At 38.5% G+C, this 20639-nt stretch overlaps 2 protein-coding genes across 2 annotated transcripts; both read left to right on the top strand.

The window, feature by feature from the left end:
* Positions 1-1798: 1798 nt before the first annotated feature.
* On the top strand, positions 1799-18432 carry NBDY (negative regulator of P-body association). Its single transcript, XM_080910678.1, has 3 exons — positions 1799-2112; positions 3926-4062; positions 18337-18432. The coding sequence occupies exon 1, from the start codon at positions 1878-1880 to the stop codon at positions 2085-2087; it is 210 nt and encodes a 69-aa protein (XP_080766804.1). The 5' UTR covers positions 1799-1877; the 3' UTR covers positions 2088-2112; positions 3926-4062; positions 18337-18432.
* LOC308415631 (uncharacterized protein) lies at positions 3929-18521 on the top strand. The gene is made up of 3 exons (XM_080910679.1): positions 3929-4062; positions 6993-7070; positions 18337-18521. Exons 1-3 carry the CDS (start codon positions 4054-4056, stop codon positions 18379-18381), a joined length of 132 nt encoding a protein of 43 aa, XP_080766805.1. The 5' UTR covers positions 3929-4053; the 3' UTR covers positions 18382-18521.
* Positions 18522-20639: the final 2118 nt, after the last annotated feature.

Here is a 20639-nt window from a genome sequence, read left to right as displayed (position 1 = left end):
CTTCAATTTGGACAACATAACGGCTATAATATACCTCGGAGTGAAAGATTAACATTTGATGAGATGCCACAGTAGAAGATGAGGTATAGATTAATTAATTTCACTGAGGACGATCGGCTAGCCAGAGGCATTTAGTAATGTTTTGTGGCTATTTTGGTTATTATAACTGAGGTGCAGGAAGTACTACTGGTATAGTCATAGCTTAGAATATTATTAAACATCCTACAGTGTACTGACAGGTCACCACACACACACACACACACACACACACACACACACACACACACACACACACACACACAATGATCTATCTTTAAAGGTCAATAGCATAGGTTTCAGAAATCCTAGACCACAGCCTTCTGATTTTTGTTTACTTTTTCCTTTAACTTTGCCATAGCCTTTTCTCCATCTGTCGTGACCTAACAGAATTCCATTTGTAGTCAGTTCCATTTCTGCCTCTCTATTCTTTTTAGCATAGTGCCCACCCATACTCATAAGTTCAACTATTACTTCTAGGATGTTGACTGCGATCATGTATAAGTACAAATGTTGTTTTGGCTCTAAAGCATTCTCTCTCTTAATATCCCTCTTTTTTTTTTCATTAGGATTTTCTGGTTCTAGTTGATACCCTGATCCATAAGGGCTTAACTGAGGGGACGTATTGGAGGTAGGAAAGGCCAAAACGAAAGTGATGTTACTAGGCTGTATTTTTTTTAATAATAATAAAAAAAAAAACCATAAGGCCATTCATTGACTTTTACCAAATATCTCTTGGAACCTTAGTTATGTAAGAGGCTGTTCTGGGTCCTTAATCTATCATTTTGCACATAAATTATCATAGGAGGAAACCCAAATTCCAATAATTCAACTAATGAACTACAACAGAGCTTGAAAGTGGTGCTGCATATGAAAAGAGTTCTTGTGACATTATGGATTGATGTTTCTCCATTAGAAAACAGTGAGTGTGGTAGTGGAAAATCATGGTTTCATTTGTGAGCAGGCATAGACATTAAGGTTATTGAGTGATGCCCCTCAAAGAAATTCAGAAGCCATTTCTCTGTAGTGTGGACCTTCTGTTAACAGTTTCTGGTTCCTTACCATATAACATAGAATATAACATACCACAACAGTAACATGAGTCATTGTTTACCATAAACCTAAAAAAGAAAGAAAATCTTGCCAAGTAAACATGGGGTACCACCAGTTGTCTGTTTTCAAAGAGATCTTCAGGGCTGTTGGGATGAGGAAAAACATACAGTGAGTTTTTAAAGATGACAACAATTTTAAAATATGAAATAAACAGAGGTCTTGTTTGTATGACACATGACGAATGTATTATGCATCCATTTTTCTACAATCGGCTTTCAATTTAATACTGTAATCAATAAGTCAGCGTATTTGTACACAGCCTGTTAGACAGTTATACCCTTTTCATAGCTCTGTGATGTGCGTAGCTGACTGCAGTGTAAAACGCTTCATTTCTTCCGTTACAGCACCCCTGCGGCCATCCCACACACCCATTCATTCACTCGTGTCCAGTTGGCAAGTTACAGGCAAATTAGTATTTTTAAAATGAAATTGCACAAAACTCTCCATACAGCTAATTAAACGGTGGGAGAGATGTACTGGAGAAAAGCAGTTTATTAAATGTGCACTCCCCCCCCCCTTGGATTCCATTCTCGCAGAAAGGTTAAAATGGGCTGGGGAGCGGAGCGCTGAGGAGGCGGAGAAGGGATATACGTCTCAGGATACAGGAAATACGGTAACAGCGAAACCAGGAGGAAGCCAGCCCTGTGCCTGGAGGGGATCCGCCATCTCAGATCTCGGCCTTGCCAGGGCCCACCAGAGAAAAGTAAAGCTCTGGTCCTGTCTTACCTATGGGGGACCAACCTTGTGCCTCCTCCGGGAGATCCACGCTCCCACCAGGAAATACGCGGGAACCCAAGCCTCCAAAAAAGCGCTGTGTCCTGGCTCCAAGGTGGGATTATCCTGAAGGGACTCCCAGTGGGGGTAGTACCACTCTCCCCTCGGCGCCTCCTCCTGCATCTGCTGGACTCAAGTCGCACCCTCCTCCTCCGGAGAAGTAGTGATTGTTTTCTCAGCCGAAATCAGGTCAGAGTCTTTCTTTCTCATTTGGGACATCCAGGCTCTCTGAAACTTCGTTATGTTTTCCCCAGCTCTTCCCCGTTTTCCTGTTCTTTCCACAAATTCAAAAAGAAGACAGACAAGTTACAGGCTTTGAAAAGCCTTTCTTCTCTTTTCTTTCCTTTAAGTATGCTTGAATGAAATGCGTATTTGATTGCATTGAGTAATTAAGATATTTTACACGAGTTAATTGTATTTTTTTTAAAAAAAAAAAAACCTGCAGTGTTGTGATTTTCATGACAGGCCAAGGTGTAGAGAGATACTAACAAAATGTTCACTGGTTGAGAAATTAAAACTGGGTGGGAATTTACTATACTCTGCAAATTTTCCTGCATATTGGAATTGTTTCCATTTTAAAATGCTTAGCTCAAGACCTAGAGTAAGGATGGACTCAAGGCCTAATGCCTCTGCTCAGAGGAAATTGTAAAGTGAGCTTTGGGAACTACTTTTGTTTTTCCTGTGTAAGATGAAATTTAGTAAGTGAAAGCAAGTTATAATATGATGATCAAAGCCAAGTACCATAAAAATGTGCTTGTTCAAGGTATTCAGGGATCGTGGAGGGTGGAGAAGGCTCTTGATGGAGCAAGAATGCCTGCTGGTCAAGAGCCATCAAACAGGAAGGGGGAATTTTGGGTGGGCTTTAAAGTGTAACATCTACCATACAGGGTGGGATGCTTTTTAGGCTTAGTTTTCCCAGAATGAAAACCAGACGGCAAGATTGTTCTGGGGCAGCGTGGCTGTAATTCTAAGTCTTGCGAGAGAAGATTTATGCAGGGCTTGTAGGCCTTGACTGTTTTGCTAAGGAGTACGCAGTTTGTTCTTGATGAACGAGTGACATAGGAGATTTCCAAATAAGTACTGTTTGTGGTTTTAGACTCTAATTCTTATTCTCATGAAACTAATAGCTTATTTGATTGAGGCTTATGTTAAAAAAAAATAAACAAGTTTGGCTCAAGGCTTAAAATTCCTCCTTCATCTCATACAGTTAATCTGTATGGAGTCCATGCTGTGGTTAGGTCTTGCATTAGGGAGGTGGGGAGGATAGATGACCAAAGCATAGAGAGAGTGAAGTAGATATCTGAGCTAGCCGAAGAATAACATTGGCAATTGTGAACATTCTGGGTATCTGGTTTGTTGCTAAAGCATAAAAAAAAAAAAAAAAAAAAAAAAAAAAAAAAAAAAAAAAAATGGAGTCCGATTTCACCTGAAAGCGGTAGATTGTCATTCCAATAGGCCTGTCCTTCCCTCATTTTTACCTCTATTCAAAGGGTAATTTAACAGGCCATAGGGAAAGAAATGCTCACCTAGAAAACAAAGGGGGCTATTCAGGACAAGAAGTGTTGAGGAGCTAAGTAATTTCTCCTCTGTGATTTAAATCATACACAATTGTAATGGCGGATACTTGTTTTGTGTGTGTGTGTGTGTGTGTGTGTGTGTGTGTGTGTGTGTGCCATCTTTTTCTAAAGGATCTCTCATGCTTGCCTTTAATTGCAACTCCACTAAAGGATGTCTGTGTAGGCTTATAAGTTCCCACAAGTTGTGAGATACTTAAGGGGCTATGTTGAGATTTGATTTAAAAAGAACCTGCTTGGTTCCAGAATTGATGCTGTCAGCTGCTGTGCAGAACATACTCCCTAATTCTGTGTACCCAGTTATTTAATAGGAACGCACCTTTGAATTGGGAGCTGAAAGGTACATAAGGAACTGAAAAGGCCAGGGCAAAGGAGACAGACTACAAGTGACAGAAGAAAGGACTTCACCTTCTTGTCCTGTTTTTCAGTCTGAGAGGGATTGCAGTATGGCTCCATTTCCTTGGTGCGTTTGTAAAATAGTTCACCCATTGAAGACCACGAAGATCTTTTCCAATGCTACCCTGCTTTTGCTGGTGTCCTGCACCTGGAGGTTGTGATGCTAAAGGTAACCTCTGTTTTTTTTTTTTTTTTAATAAAAATGAACGTAAAGGAGGAAAAAGGAGCTGATAATGGGATGTTCAAAATAATCAGACAAACCCCAAAAAGCTAGCAGTAATGAGAAACAGAAGCATTTTCTGCACTGTATGAAACCTTATGCATAGCAGTTTAGTAAATGTACTGCTGACCGATTATAGTTTCTGTTCTTACTGAAAAGTGAGTCTTTTTAAACCCCATTTTCTGATTGTTGCTAGTAAAGGGGGAAATGATGGGTAGGTACTTTTATGCCAATTTTATAACAAGTGTCCTTTCTGAATTATATTTTTCTAGTAATAAGCTGTTTTTGTAATTGTAATGGCTCTGCCTTTTTTTTCTAACACATGGTTTTTAGTTTGTCTAAATAAACCACTTGGTTTTCATTTTTTTTCAAGACAGGGTTTCTCGATGTAGCCCAGGCTGTCCTGGAACTCACTCTATAGAACAGGCTAGCCTTGAACTCAGACATCGACTGCCCCTGCTTAGCCACGGCCTGGCTAGAAATTACTTTGTATTCCTAGTTTGCTGAGAGGATTTATTGCTTATGGAGTTTTTGTTTTGTTTTCACAAAATAATTTGTCTGTATCTGCTTGCATAAGTATATTTTCTTCATTCCTATGACAATGTGATGATAAATTACAATAATTTTTAATGAATTTCCTTATTTTGATTTCCAAAAAGGCTTCCACATTCTTTGGGGGTGGGGAGGCAAATATTGGTCTTTAGGACTCATGCACTTTTTGTCTTTTGTTTGGCTGAGTTTTTGTTGTTGATGCTACTTTGTTTTGAGACAAGAAGTGTCACTGGGACCTGGTTAGGTGGGCTGCCTGGTCAGTCAGCCCAAGAGATCAACCTTCCTCAGCACTGTGACGAGACGCCTGGAGACCATGTCCGGCTTTTATTTAGGTGCTAGAGATAGAATTAGGTCTATGGACTTGCATAACAAGCAGTTTACTTACTGAGCCATCTCTCCAGCCCTGATTTCTCTCTTAGTCATTTTATCCTTATTTATTTTTCTTCACGTTTCCTCTTGTTTGTTCTTTTTCTAATTTAGTGAGTTGGCCACTAGTTGATTAATATTTCTTTTGTAAAATGAAAACTTAAAACTACAAATTATTGTCTACAGTTGGTAAGAATTTCACAGGTTTGTATGTATTATTTTGTTACTATATTTCAACAATTACGGTTTTATAATGTGTCTAATGGTTTTTTTTTAAACTTGGGCATTTCATATGTATGGGTGTTTTGTCTGCATGTATGTATGTACCATGCGTATGCCTGGTACCTATGGTTATCAGAAGAGAGCATCAGATTCCCTGGAACTGAAGTTACAGATAGCTGTGAGTTGTCATGTGGATGCTGGGAACTGTACCCCATTATCTGCAAGAGCAACAAGCACTCTTAACCACTGAATCATCTCTCTATCTCCAGCCTATGCCATTTAGTCTTTTGTTTAAGTTTACAGTTATTTATGTATTCTTTTAAACATAAAATTATTAACCAAATTATAATTGTTTTATTTTTCTCTACTTTAAAGTATTTTTTAGTTGTTTTTCTTATTATTTTATTTTGGTTTTCTCCGTGTAGCCCTGGCTGTCCTAGAACTTGCTCTATAGACCAGGCTAGCCTTGGACTCAGAGTGCCTCTGCCTCCTGAGCACTGGGAACAAAGGTGTGCACCACTACTGCCCAGCGTTTTAGTCCTTTTTGCAACAAAGAAAGAACTGTATATCGTTTCTGTGCATCTCAATAGAGATTGGTAATAGATACTTTCCTTGCCAGGTAGGGTGGTACATACCTTTCATTTCCAGTATCCAGGAGGCAGACACAGGTAAATTTCTAAGCTTTTGAGACTGTCTAAATTACACAGTGAGTCGGGCCAGCCTGGGCTACATAACAACAGCTTGTCTAAAAACTGAAAGCTTTTTTTCTTTCCTTGAATGAAAAAAATCATGGTGAGAATGTTTCTTGATTAGTGGAAGTCCTCGGTTAAACTATGAGGATAGCATAGAACACTTCCTTTCCCCTTTACTCACATTTATCAACTAATGTCTTGCCACACATGTTCTCCCATTCTCTTTCATTTTGCCACCTAAAAGAAATTTGGAGTTGTATTTCTGCTTTGGTTACTTCTTTACTGTGTTCACTTGGACTAAATACTTTTTCATGCATTACCTGTTTTCTTGGTTGAAGTTGCAATCCAGGATGACCTATTACACTTAAGCTTTGTTTGACTTTTCCAGTCCTTGATCAGAAAGTTTCTTCAATTTCTTCAATCTTCTTTGCCTTTGTTGACATTGACAGTTTTTCAAAATAAAAAGACAAATATTTTTCAGGGGGCCCCTCAATTTAGAGGTGTGTATCATTTCCCCATTTTGATATTTTGATGATGTATGTTGGCAGGGAGACCACAGAAGTCACATTAAAGGTTTCTCTCGGAATCATATTCAGAGCTTGCTCATGATATACATGTCATGTCAACATTGATTTCCTGGCTAAGTGGTTGGGGTTTTGTTAGATTAACCCACCGTTTTCTTTTTGCAGTCAGTCATTTTGCCATGATCATTTGGAGACTGTAACTTTTCTGGTTATTGTCACACTATCTTCTAGTATTTTTGCATCTGTTCATTAATCTTGATTAAATGTTTTTTACCGTGACTACAAAAGAATGCTTCAAGCTCCGTCTTTTTTTATTGAATTCACTAGTTTATATTCTAGTTGAAGAGAACGTTTTCCTCCATTTCTTATATTTAGACATCTAAGTTTTTGTAGTATTTCATTAATAGCCTTTTGCTATCATCATTATTTCATTCAGTTTGTCTTCTCTATCCTTTGTCATGTTCACCATTCTTTGACAGATATTTAGACTTATTTTAACATTTCTTTTCTTCCTTGCTTTCAGGCTCATCTTATATTTTCTACCCCATTGACCATTTCTCTATTTGACTGTGCCACTGGGAGACCATATTTACAAAATGAGGTGTGGATCTATGGATTTTTTTCAATCTTTTGTTATTTCACATTTAATGTCAGTACAAACATTGTTTTATATTTGTTGAAATTTGCCTTATGTCTTAAGGGAACATAATCACTACTGTGTCTTGTGTGTTTGTAAAGGGTTTGTATATTCCAACTGTTCTATATAAGGGTCTAGAAATATCTGTTAAATGTGTTACCTTGTTTTATAAATCTTTTATATCAACAGTAAAGTATAGGATATACCTTTTTATCATTTGTGATCTTGAAATCTTTTCTTAATACCTATTTTATTTGCTAGTAATACAGGTACAGCAGGTCCACATTTGTGGAGATGGAATTTCTTTTTTAGTTTTTTAATATAGTCACTTTTTTATTGAGACAGGGTCTCTCTATGTAGCCCTGGCTGTCCTGAAACTCACTCTATGGACCAGGCTGACCTCCGACTCACAGAGATCCACCTACCTATGCCTCCTGAGTGCTGAAAGTAAAGTTGTGTACCACCATGCCTGACCCCATTCAATATTTTAGATGCCATTTTATTTGTTTATTCTTTGTGTACGTGTGTATGATTGGGATACGTGCATATGTGTATGGGCATGTGTACTATGGTTTATTTGTGGTGACTGGTGGTGGACAATGTTAAGAAACATGTTTTCTCCTTCTACCTGGTGGGTCCTGAGAATCAAACTCACCTTTTTTGAAGTTTGATGGCTAGAGCCTTTACCTCCTGAGCCGTCTTGCCCATCTTACCTACACCCTACTTTGTTTGTTATACTTTTTAGAAAACTTTCTGCCAAAAATGTGAATGCAGTGATTTATTTCTGAATTTACCAATAAGATTTGTATTTAACAGTAAGGATAAACTGTCTAAATATTGTTTTTCTTTTTTTATGTTTAAAATCTTTCATATACAATCTGTTGTTTGTAGTTCACCTATAGAGTCTCTATTTACTGAATATATAATATACGCATATACAAAAATCATACATACATGCATACATTCATACATACATACACACTTTTGCTAAGCCATTTAGAAGTAACTTTCAGACCTAGCCATATTTCATCCTTAAATAAGTCTTCAAATATCTGAAGAACAAGGGCATTGGTATTATTGCAGTATTGCTATATAAAATATTTTACACATCAAATTTTCCTAACAATGCCCTGTGTTGACTGTGTTTATATCATCATGTGTTACATTTACTTACCATAAATCTTTGGTCCTCTAAACTCTAACATAACATGTCTGTATTATGATTTTAATTTTTCATGACACGGATATTCTTGTGTCCAGATAGTTGTCCACAATCTGGACTTGTCTGATTGGTTCATTTTACCATGCACAACATAGGCAGTTTTAGCCAGAGGAGAACATAGTTGATGCTGCCTTTCCTATCACATCATACAAAGATGTACCTGATGGCAGTTTTATCACAAGGAACTTGATGCTTTTGGAAGTTTCACGGATAGCTAGGGCGGCACTTTTTTCTTATTCTTTTATATGTAGTTTTAGCCTTTGGGACACACATAGAATTAAAGCTTATATTTAATACCCTATTCTTCCTCTTGCTTGCCTCTTTGCAGAAGCAATCAGCATTAAAAGGGGTTATCATATTTATTCTGCCTTCATGTTTTCCTGCTTCAAATTGTATGTTTAGATTGGCTGGTTGTCTGGCATTGTTTTTTTGGTTTTTTTTGTTTTTTTTTTTTTTTTTTTTTTTTTTTGTTTTGTCTGTTTTTTTTTTTTTTTTAAAGCAGTCCCATGCACAATCTCTTTAACCTAATTTTCAAGGGGGTTGGTCTTTTTATGTTTTTTTCACTTTTTTGGGGGCTAAACCAATTTTTTTTCATTTTTTTCACTTTGTGTGTATGGGTATTTGGCTTGCAAGTGTGTTAATGTATCAGTTTCTTACTACATAGCCATAACTGGCTTGGAACTCCCCTTGTCCACAGGGCTGGTGGGAAACTCACCTATCTACTTGCCTCTGCCTCCTGAGTTCTGAGATTAAAGGCATGTGCCTCCATGCCCTGCCCACTCCTTTTTGGCTATATAATGTATTCTCTTGCATTTTTTAATTAAATAACTTCATTACACTATACTGCTGTAGATCAGAAGTCTGTAAGCTTTATCTGATTAATCAAAGTGCTGGCCAGCTACGTTCTTTTCCAGAGGCTTCTTAAGTTGTTGGCACAATTGAGTTTCTCACAAACGTAAGAGTAAGAAGAGTAAGATCCCCGTTTTCATGGTGGATGTCTGCTGTGGGTTTTCCCAGAACTTAGCATCCCTTTGTTTATGATCCTCTTTCACTGTCTCCAAAGCCAACTGCAGGTTGAATTCTTCTCACACTTAAAATTTCTCCATTTCCTACTCTCTTCCATCCTCTGACTGACTCAGAGAAGGAAAGAACTTCAGTGTTTAACTATTCATCTGGTCAGAGCTAGTTAATCCAGTGGAAATTCTTCTGTCTTGAAATCCATAACAGAATTACTTCTGCAGAGTTCTTTTGCCTTGTAAATTGATAGTCACCAGTTCTGGGAGTTATGGTGTGAACTCCTTTTATGTAGCTCTTCTTCTTTCCACACATTCCATTACAGCAGCTAAGACCCAATACTGTATATTCCTCTATACATTTCTACAAATTCCATTATAGCAGCTAAGACCCAATACTGTATATTCCTCTATACATTTCTACAAATTCCATTATAGCAGCTAAGACCCAGTACTGTGTATTCCTCTATAAATGTCTACACATTCCATTATAGCACCTAACTATAACCCAATGTTTAATCATTCTTTCATTCAACTAACATAAATAGTTTTAAAGACATATATTAAAGTGAACATGTGTTATATTACCAGGGGCCAATACTACAAAAAATAAGATGCCATAAACTGGTTTGGTAACTTCTGTAGGGATTGGCTGTACAAGAATGTAAGAGGCCTAGATTAGAAGTACCAGGATTCTTTTCTGAGGATCAATGTCTATGCTGGGTCTTAACAAGTAGTCTTAATATTCAGGTGGGAAATAATAAAGTGATGCATTAGTTTTTTTGTTTCAGTGATAAAATACCATGACCGAAAGCAGGGTAAGAAAGAAAGGGTTTATTTTGGTTTAAGGTTCCAAAGGGATAGGATCCATAATGGTGGGGAAGGCATGTCAGCAGGCCGGTGGAGCAGGAGGCTGGCTGATGACATTTTATCCAGGCAGGGAGGAAGCAGAACAAGCTAGAAGGAAGTGGGACAAGAGTATTAATAACCTTCAACATTCACCCCCTAGTTAGTTGCTTTCAGAAAGACTTTACCTCAAAAAGACTCCATAATACTTCCTGATATTTAGGAGGCTGGCCCTGAACTCTCAAGCACCAGTCCTGCCCCAACTCCCCAAATTGCTATGATTACAGATGTGCACCACCATGCCCAAAATATTTCCTAACAGTACCAACCAACTGGGGACCAAGTATTCAACTACAGGTTTTATTTCTCATTTGAACCATTCCCCCCCTCCAAAAAAATGGAGAATACTTTAAGCATTGAGACTGAAGTGGCCAAAAGTATAGCGTTCAAGGCACCCTGTTCTTTTACAGGGTGCGGATAAGAGGAGCCAAATCTGCAAGTCATGTGACTTCCTGGGATGTAGGTACTCTGAAACATGAATATGAAGGCTTGTGTTCTTTGCTAAATAGTTTCCAGATAAATCAATGAGAAATAGAAAATCATTAAAAACTTTTAAGGAGAGCCAAGTTTGGTGGCACACTCCTTTAATCCCAATAATTGGGAGGTGGGCTTCTGTGAGTTCAAGACCAAACTGGTCTATATAGTGAGGTCCAGGCTAGCCAGGGCTGCATAGTAAGATCCTGTTTCAAAAAAAAAAAAAAAAAACCCAAAAAACAAAAACAAAATCAAAAATACCCAAAGCCCCCCTCCAAAACAAAACATAAAAACAGCATACAACAACAACAAAGCAAACCTTTAAGGAGAGTGCTATATTCACATATATACCCCAATTTCCCAACTTCAGCTTGAAGAAGCCAATATTTGTTCCATCTTTGTAATTATCTTTATTTTGGATCCCAGTATTTATTTGCTTACACAGGTCAGGTATCAAAATGGTAGACCCAGTCTGAAATCTCAGTATCACTAAATTTCACCTCATTGATTGGGAAAACCAGTAGCATGAACAAAGAACTTTGCTGTCCTTACCACTCCTCCTTTATAGAAAAGAGATTCTTTTGGCATACAGTATATCCTGATTATAGTCTCCCCTTCATCTGTCTCGCTCAGTTCCTCCTCTACTTCCTGGACCCACTCACTTTCTATTTCTGATTATAAAAGAACAGTCTTCTAAGAGGTAACAACAAAACATAAAATACAGTTAAGATAAAACAGAAGCTTTCATATCGAAGTTGGACAAAACAAACCAACAGAAGGAAAAGGACCCAGGATAAGGCAAAAAGAATCAGAGATCCTACTAGTTCACATACTCAGGAATCCCATAAAAACATTAAAAACACTAAAGCCATAATATATAAAAGCAGAGGATCTGGTGTAGTCCTGTGCAGGCCCCTGTGAGTTCATATGAGCTTTGCTCCTGTTGATTCAGAGGGCCCTGTTCTCCTGGTGTGCGTTGCGCTATCTCTTCTTCAGAGTTCCCTGAACTCTGAGGAGGTGGGGTTTGATGGAGACATACCATTTAGAGCTGTATGTTTCAAGGTCTCTCTCTGTATATTGTCTGGCTGTGGGTCTCTGTGTTCCCATGTGCTGCAGGAGGAAGCTTCTCTGATGATGGTTGAGCAGGTTCTCTGATCTATGAGTATAAGACAGCATCACTGGGAGTTATTTTATCACCTTTATAAAGACCAGTAGGAAGAGTCCTGTGGAAATTCCTAAACAACACAGGTTGTTGCCAAAGTAGCAAGTTGCTCTCCACAAACTGACAGCAAGGCCCCATTCCTGGAGACAAAAACCTATACAACTCATTGAACATAGAGAGGTCTGGCTGGTGCCTACATAGAACCTTCAGCCCTGTGTTCTAGTATCTTTTGTATGGAAAGGTACTCTGCAGGCTACCAAAGGAGAAATGTATACAGCAACCCCACCCCCAAACCTTTGATCTACAGTCAATTTTGGCTTCAAGATACAGTAGTGCAATCATGGCACAAAGCTTGTGGGAGTAACCAGCCAATGTCTGGTTTGTCTGAAGACCCACTCCATGAGATGGAACCCTTACCCAGTACTGCTTAGGTAACCAAGAACCAGAGACTAGATAGCTCAGGGACCTAGGGGAAAAGCAGATGATACTGGGTTCTGTTTGTTTAAGTACACTGAAATTCAGAGCTGGACTTGGACATAGCCATCTCCATCCCATAAAGTGTGATGATGACATAAGAAAGGCAGAATTTAGTCTTATCTTCTGCCATCTGTAGGTCTTCCAAGCCTATGACTGTATCAATACCCTTGTTCTTATTAACCGGCATCACATGGCCAAGAGGCCTTTTGGCAGTATGACCCTTACCACGAAGGAGTTTGTATTGCCTCTTTCACTACATGTGTGAGTTACTGCCCATTAAGAAGGACTGGATCCAGGAAACATTCACTTGGCAGGAGTTACCAAGTCTTCCCCCTCTTCCATATTCCATTCTTGTCTCTTCTGTCCCATACTTACCCTCCTCTGCCTTTTCTATGATGCAGAACTCTCAGTTGCTCAGAGGACAGTACAGGACAGAGCAAATGCTCTAAAAAGTGATCATGGGCCTTTGGGGTAATTGGTAACCTTTGCTGGTGCTCACTCACAGATGATATTCCTTTCTTCTACCATCCAGATGTCTTTCCTGGCTGGTTGGCTCAGCCCATGGTGGTATATCCTCCAGCTGAATTTACAGGCCTATTAGAAAGTAATCCTACAACAAAATTATGGTCAATGTAGTCCTGGGTCCAGCAGCCTATGCTGTAGAGAGCAGGACTAAGACTTGAATCTTCTTAATGTGGTCACTGTGTGTGTGTGTGTGTGTGTGTGTGTGTGTGTGTGTGTGCGCGCGCGCGCATGCGTGTCTGTCGCGCGCATGCATGCATGAGAGAGAGAGAGAGAGAAAGAGAGAGATATGTGTGAACTGTGTGTATATGCACTGTGTGTGTATTAACTTTAAAATTTTTGTTCTTGTAAGAGCAGGAGCCAAGGGAAATAGAGGGCCAGAGGGAGAAGAAAGTCAACCTGCTTCTTGAGCAGGATTCCTACAAGCCCTCTAGCCCACTAGTCCCTAGTTTCTTAGACATTTGCTCAGTAAAGTACTTTCTTGGCCTTTTAGAAAAGGTTGGAAAGGTTCCAGGGCCACATCAATAGTCAGACAGGGAAATACAGTTTTAGCTGTGATTTGTTATCTATGTCTACCCAGAGGAAAGTTTAGGTGGAGCCAATCAAGCAAAAGAGCTTGGGCAAACCCATCAGTGGAAATCCAAGAGTAAGTGCCAGCATGTGTCTCCTGGCTGGCACATTGCCTGTGCTTATCACAAGAAAAGGGAAGACACCTTGGTTCCACTGCTTGGAGGCACTGTGAGAAAGAAGAGGAAAACTTGGTGGTAGGCTCTCACTTGGCAGGAACCGCCAAGCACAAATGCCTCATCACCATAACCTCTCGTTTGTTCCTGTGAGGAAAGGAACCACCTGGTCCAAGCCTGCCCATAGCTCTCAGGATTGGATACATTGCAGATCTTCACAAAGGATGCCAGTGTCACTGGCCTCCATGCTTCCATCACAGGTCATTGGCTAAGCCTTATTGCTTGGTCTGCATAACTGTTGCCTAGAGTGCCTACTGTGGACCATGCTGGCATGGAGGATTCTTTCTGGGTGGTGCCTCTGACTTATGATGAGAGATCTGGTTTGGTCTGAGTCTGCTTAGCCTAGCTGTCCTTGTTCACTGTCATGCCTAATGCCATGGCATTTAGCAAAAGGCAAATATCATTGCTGCCTGAGCCTTTTAGACACTATTTCTTCTGGAGGACAAATGGAATTCACTCCTTTCTCTATGCATACCAAGGACTTGCTGTTATGCTCCCTGAGGTAAGAGCTATAGGGCAGTGCCTTTATAGGTGACGTTTTCTTTATAACACTGAGTGCATCAAGGGCAATGCTGGTCTTTTCTTCAGTATGCCCAACACCTGGTCTTCATTTGTCCCTCTTTGAACATGTAGACCATCCTGGGAATGCACAGAGCTTCAGGACAAATTTGAAAGTTGCTTTCCCAGTGCATTCCATACACTGTTCTATGGACTGACTTGAGAAAGAAGCATTCTATGCATTCTTTACTGGGAGAAGAGCAAAAGTTCAATCTGATAAGACCAAAAGCAAACATACAGACAGGAGTCACTCCTGTTTGTCACCGACTGTGGGGTGTCTCCTAGTCTCTGCTAGTTGCAAGGACACCACGTGAACTTTAGGAGATAAGAGCGCAGGAAGTAGTAGGGGGATCTGGACAAGAAAGTAGTGAAATGGCCCCTTTTCATGCCACATGTTCCTTCTGAAAAATCATTTAATGTGATCTTTGCATGCTTTTGTGGGTCTTGTCCTGCTTTTGAAAGGCACATTAAAGCATACCTCGTACTCTTTTCTATTTCTTTCACCCTAGGTATTTTTTGTGTACATTGTTACTTTTTCTACTTGAAGAAGAAATTACTTTGATTTGTCTATATTGCCTGTGTACTTTGACATTTATTTGGTGTACACAAATGTTTTTCACTAGTGTATCAGCCACAATATGTTTCTTAACCTTTTTTTTTTTCTTTGCTTGTTTTTTGTGTTGTTTCTCTTGGCATTATTGACTTGCAAGTGTATAGACTTTTTGAAAAACAAAGTAGAATATTTAAATATTAGTGCATAAAATAGTGCATCATAGGTTAAGCATATAGTTCATTGATAGAAAACATACCTAGCTTGTATGCATCCTTGGGTTGGCTTCACTGTGCCACAAAACCTCCTAAAACATAAATACAAGACCCAGTGTGTCATATTGCAAAATATTCTATTTGGGGAGAGAATTGAAATCTATTCAGAAGATTAGTGTAACTGTCACTCAGGCTTCTTATGGGATTTTAAGTCTGCTTTCTTTTAAATAGCATCTTGCTGTGGAAGCCAGGCATACCTGGAACTCACTACAGCATCCAGGCTGACTTCAGACTCCTGATCCTCCCACATTTAACTCCCAACTGCTAGGATTCCGGTCATGTGTCAGCACACCCTGCTTATAATTTGTTTCCGAATGGGAAATACTAAATTTTTAAAGAGCTAAAGGTAAATTATTTAAAAATTGTTTATATAACCTCATAATTGTGCTGATACATAACTATCAAATATGTTTATTTTGTGGTTTATTAATTTAAAGTACAAGCTACTAGTTCTGTCTGAGGTCTGTCTATAAAACATGTAGACAATGAATTATACCTATTTTAAGAGAACACAGTTGGCTCTCTATTGAAGGCTCTGAGTCTGTGGATTCAATTAGCCTCAATCCCAGAACCACATATTCCTTTGTTGTGGTTGTCCTATATTGTATCAGTGTATCTGTGATTGATTTGCTTGTAGACTGTTCTTTTATATGACAACTTAAACAATATAACAGCTATTTACATATCATTCATGTTGTTTTAGGCATTATAAGTAATCTGTGATATTTATATATGAGAATGTGAGCGTGCATGTCATTTACATAGAAATGCAATGACATTTGTATAAGGGAATTAAGAATCAACAGAGTTTGGGATCCATTTCCAGGCAGATACTTAGGGAGTTTTGAATTTGGTTTGCATCATGATGCAATAGGCTGAAATTTATTTAGATATTTATGAAAACAATTGGAAAGACACTCAGTATCATCTATTTGGAAAATTATTGATTAAATTATAGAAACTTGTGGTATACTATTATACACATATTCAAAGGATCATATGAAATCTATGTGTACTACATATGAGATACAAAGTAATGAAAATATTTTTAATAATGTGTAATATGTAAACTCACTTTAATAGCAAATGGAAAGCCTTACACATTTGTCAATAGATCTGTTTATGATGATAAAAAAATGTGCAGCATGTACTCTAGACTATATCTGTCAATTTGCAGAGACTGGGAAGGGGGCTTATTGGAAAAAAATTGCTAAACTTTCTTTGTTTTGTTTTGTTTTAGACCAAGGGTCTCATTTAGTCCAGGCTGGCTTTGAACTCCTCATCATCCTGTCTCTACTTTCCAAATAATGAGATTACAGGCAGACCTGCACCATCACACCCAGCTTCCAATATTGTCTTTATGTATTTTATACTTTATCTTTTACTACTATACCTATGTTGAAATTGTTTTTATAAAACTTTCAAACTATTATATAAAGAAAGAGATCATAAACAAACTTGGAGAGAGTTGATATGCACTCTAGTTACATTAATGCACATACAAACATGTATAATAGATAATTCGTTAACTATTTCTAATAACCTATTCAACGGTCTTGTCTTTTAGTACAAAAACATGACTTAAACAAGTGGTCAAGGAATAGGAAGGTCATAGAAATCAGATTGTATATGGTCAACCATGAAGAATGACTTTGTGTATTCTGGAAGTTTAACAGTGATTATATCTGTTGATATATATAGAGAGGATATATATCAAATATATAAAGAGGAGACGTTCATTTCTGTTGTAAATCAACTTTTGTGGAACTTTTCCTGATCTATTCTATGCCATTTAGCAATGGAATCATTAAATAAATTTGCATTGTCATATAAAGTAATATTTATAAGATCAATTAAATACTGAAGTATGTCCATTTTTATAAAGAAAGCTCATTTAATTGAGCTGGGCATGGTGGTACACACCCATAACCCCAGCACTGGGGAAATGGAGACAGGAGGGAATTCCCAAGTCTGCAAATTCACTCTTAGTTCATTCCGTTTGTAGTAGTCAAAGTTCTTGGGAGTTGGCTCAGTGGGTAAAGTGCTTGCTGCATGAGTGTGATGCCCCGAGTTCGAATCCCCATAAACCAGGTAAAAATGGGTGTGGAACCACACATCTGTAATCTCAGCACTCCTACGGCAAGATGGGAGGTGAAACGGGAGAATCCTTGGAAGCTTGCGGGCCAGCTAGCCTGGCATCCGCACCTGTGAACAACAAAAGACCCTGTGTCAGACAAGGTGGAAGGTGAGAACCATCAGTCAGAGATTATCTTCTGACACCCACGTGCGCACCATGAAGCACGTACACTCACATGAATGCATGTGCATATACACATGCATATACATACATGCGTACACTCCTATATACTATATATAAACAAAAGACTTGAAATATTTTAACGGTATTAACGTTTTTACATGCATGTATTTGGACATGTGTTTCATTTGTAGAGTTTATGAAAGTGATCCTACATATGGATAAATTGACTTAGTTGCAATCACACTTACTTGCCACTCAGCAGAGGAATAACTTAATAGATAATACTGTCTATAATATAGCATTTTGAGACATCTGAAATAATGAGGCGAGCTGATTTTTATAGAGAAATTTCCTTAAGGGAGCTGGGCATGGTGGTACACACCCAGAATAATCCCTGCACTTAGGAAACAGAGGCAGGAGGACAATTATGAGTTTGAGTCTAGCCTTGAGTTGTACAGTGATAGGGAGATGGAATCACAGAAAGAGAGAACCATGTAGAACTTAAAAATCCGTAAAGAAGTATATAAATGCATGATCTCGTGTATATTTTAAGCTTCAAATGTAAAAATATTTTTATTGTAACCACTATGCATGTATACACATAGTTAAAGGCTTAGACAGTGGTAAAGAAGAAATTGATACTGGTGTTTTCATCTGGAGACGGAGCGAAGACTGAGGAATGGTAAAAGCCTGGCAACAAGAGGATTGTTAGCTATGTTGTTTCAATATGAATTTTCTAAAGAATGTAAGAGTTAGTCAAGGGCCTAGGTGATGGATTTACAGAAAAGCAAGAGCCACTGAAGCATGTATGCATCCCAGCCATCTCCTGGGAGAATATTGTGCTTAGGGTAGCAGAAACGTCTGGTCTAGTTGATGCAGAAGACTTTTTTTCCTACATCCAAATGTGTTAGGTACTGAGCATTTTTATATTATCAGTATCTTATGATCCATTTCTCTTATCATATGCTTAGAAGAGAATTTCTAAATGTCTTCTGAACACATGTATTTGACTTGTATACTTGCATTTCTCATTGTAAATGAATATCCCTCTCTTTTTATATCTTTCAGTATTTTGATGTAATGACTGTGATTTCACCTCCAGAATTTGGATGACTCTAGGACATGGGCAAGATCAGGTTGTAGACTTCTAGGACTGAAGGCCATGGTGTGTGTGGATCATGGTAAACTCACCAAAGCAAGTAATGCCCTTGAGATGATCCTGCAGAAGCTTGTCATTGCTCTCTTTTGTTGACACCCAGTTGTTGCTGTATTACATTAAAGCTGCATAAATCCATAATGTCCAAATCAATTTTTGTCTTATGGCAGTGTTAGAGCTATATGATTATTATCTACTATGTTTTGAAGTTTGAAATGTGAAGGTTCCATACAAATCCTAAATATAAAATATTATCAAAGTTCGTCCCCAAATGTGACCTTCTTTTTACAGGTGGCCATCTACTCATCACTGTAGTGTGACTATGGCAGGAGTGGCATGGGTAGGTAAAATATTCACAATTAGGTTGCCAGTAAGCTGCCCCTTACCACCAATTTCATTATGCCATGTGTAGTCTGTCACATTAATCCTCATCCTGTATCTTAACTATTCTCTTGGTCACGATGGTTGTGTGCCTATTTTTCTAATTTGCTTCTTCTAGGATGGCCAGAATTAAACAGTATCCAAATTATAAACATTTATACGTATTATGGGGCAAAACACACATTTTCTGGGAAAACATTCACTGAGAGCATTCTTAAAATTCACAGAGTGAACAAATTGTGTATTAATTATTCATGAATTAGGAGTTTAAGTGTTAAGGATGTAGCTGAATGGTAAAGCCCTTGCCATATGCAAGTCCCTGGATTTAATCCTCCAAAGTGCCTGGACCTAAACCAGAAAGAGTGTTTGGGAGGAGTGATTAGAGATGCACAGGAAAATTGTGTATGCACTGTAACACCTGTTAGCCAGAAGTATAGGAAGAATTCTATCTTCTGAATATTAATAAAGGAAAAGTACATTGTTCTAAGTACAAAGTAGATCTGAAAGCAACATATAAGCATGCCTATAGAGAATATAAAATGGTCATTTAATTTGTTCAGAGAAGTAGTTGAAGCTGGCTTTTTTTTTTTTTTTTTAATGTGAAACGTAAGTATTTGATTCAGAACACTGAAATTAGTCCCTGGCCTCAGAAACAAGAAATTCGAAATGCAAAATCCCCAATATACAGTTATAATTACTTCTATTCCAGAGTTATACCATGCACCGTTACTACATCCCGAGCAAGTACATTGAAGGCACTGTCTTTCATAGCACTTTGGAAGTTTAAAACTATCGAAGTAGCACAAACCTTACAAAAAGAAGTCATGGACTTTGCAACCAAATTATAACTGGTGGTAGGCATATGATAGGTCCAGCGGCTTAGTATTCTACAGATGATGTCTGTCCCTAAAATATCCAGTGTAACCTGTCTCCGAGTTTGACTTGCCTTCTGAAGAAGTTCAACCATGATCTGAAAATCATAGGAAAGCAATGGAACCAGAACATTTGCAGAATATTTTCTTTTTCCATATTTCAAAAAGTTCTACGGAAGTACTATGAGCAAAATGGTATGGGATAGACATATTGATTAGTGTGGTATGAGTCAGCGGCCTAGAAATAAACTCATATTTAAAGACAGCTTTGGAAAGGTGCCAAGCTAGAGTAAAGAATGGCATTTCAACCAAATGATGCTGTGACTAGTGGGGATCCTTGTGTGAACAGATGAAGCTAAGTCCCCACTTTATAAAGCATCCAAAGCCTAATGTAAAAATTTGTCAAAGGCATCGATGCAGTGGTAACATATAAAATTCTTAGGAAGAAATGGGAGTAAAAATTTGTGAGCATGAATTAACTATTTTAGAACAAGTGACAAGAAAAATGTGGGTAATTTTAATATAGTACAGTTCCATATGTTATTTTAGCCAAAAAAAACGTTTAGTGTGATTTCAAAGAACACCCTCAGAGAAGGAAAGTGGTGGGAAGAAGAAAGTGGTGGGTGGAGACTTCTGGCATTTCCTACATCTCTGCTATTTTAAAGCAAGGGGTGTGTCCTCAGGGAAAGGGGGTGTTAAGGAAAGGTCCTGGAGTGCAACAATTGAGGCCTTGTGAAATCCAGAAATATTGGACGTTAGCTCTGTGAAAGCAGCAGCTAAGGGCTGGGTGTGATGATTCACGCTTGAAATTCTGGCACTCAGGAGGCAGAGAGGTGGATTTCTGTAAGCTCTAGGACAGCCAGGACTTCATAGAGAGACCTTGCTTCCAAAAGGGGCACAGGATGGCTTTTCAGGAAAATTTCCCCAGTGCGGATGTGTTCAAGGCTCTTCCCCATTTTCTC

The sequence above is a fragment of the Micromys minutus genome, assembly GCF_963924665.1.
Source record: "Micromys minutus genome assembly, chromosome: X".
Taxonomy (NCBI): Eukaryota; Metazoa; Chordata; class Mammalia; order Rodentia; family Muridae; genus Micromys; species Micromys minutus.
Note: the sequence above shows the minus strand (reverse complement) of the source record. Positions and strands in the feature narration are given on the sequence as shown.

Bases quoted from the DNA above. Each gene is read 5' to 3' on its own strand.
- LOC308415631 (XM_080910679.1), top strand. The intron at 7,071-18,336 runs GTGTGGATCTAT...TATATCTTTCAG, and splicing joins GACCATATTTACAAAATGAG to TATTTTGATGTAATGACTGT.
- NBDY (XM_080910678.1), top strand. From the start codon at position 1,878: ATGGGGGACCAACCTTGTGCCTCCTCCGGGAGATCCACGCTCCCACCA.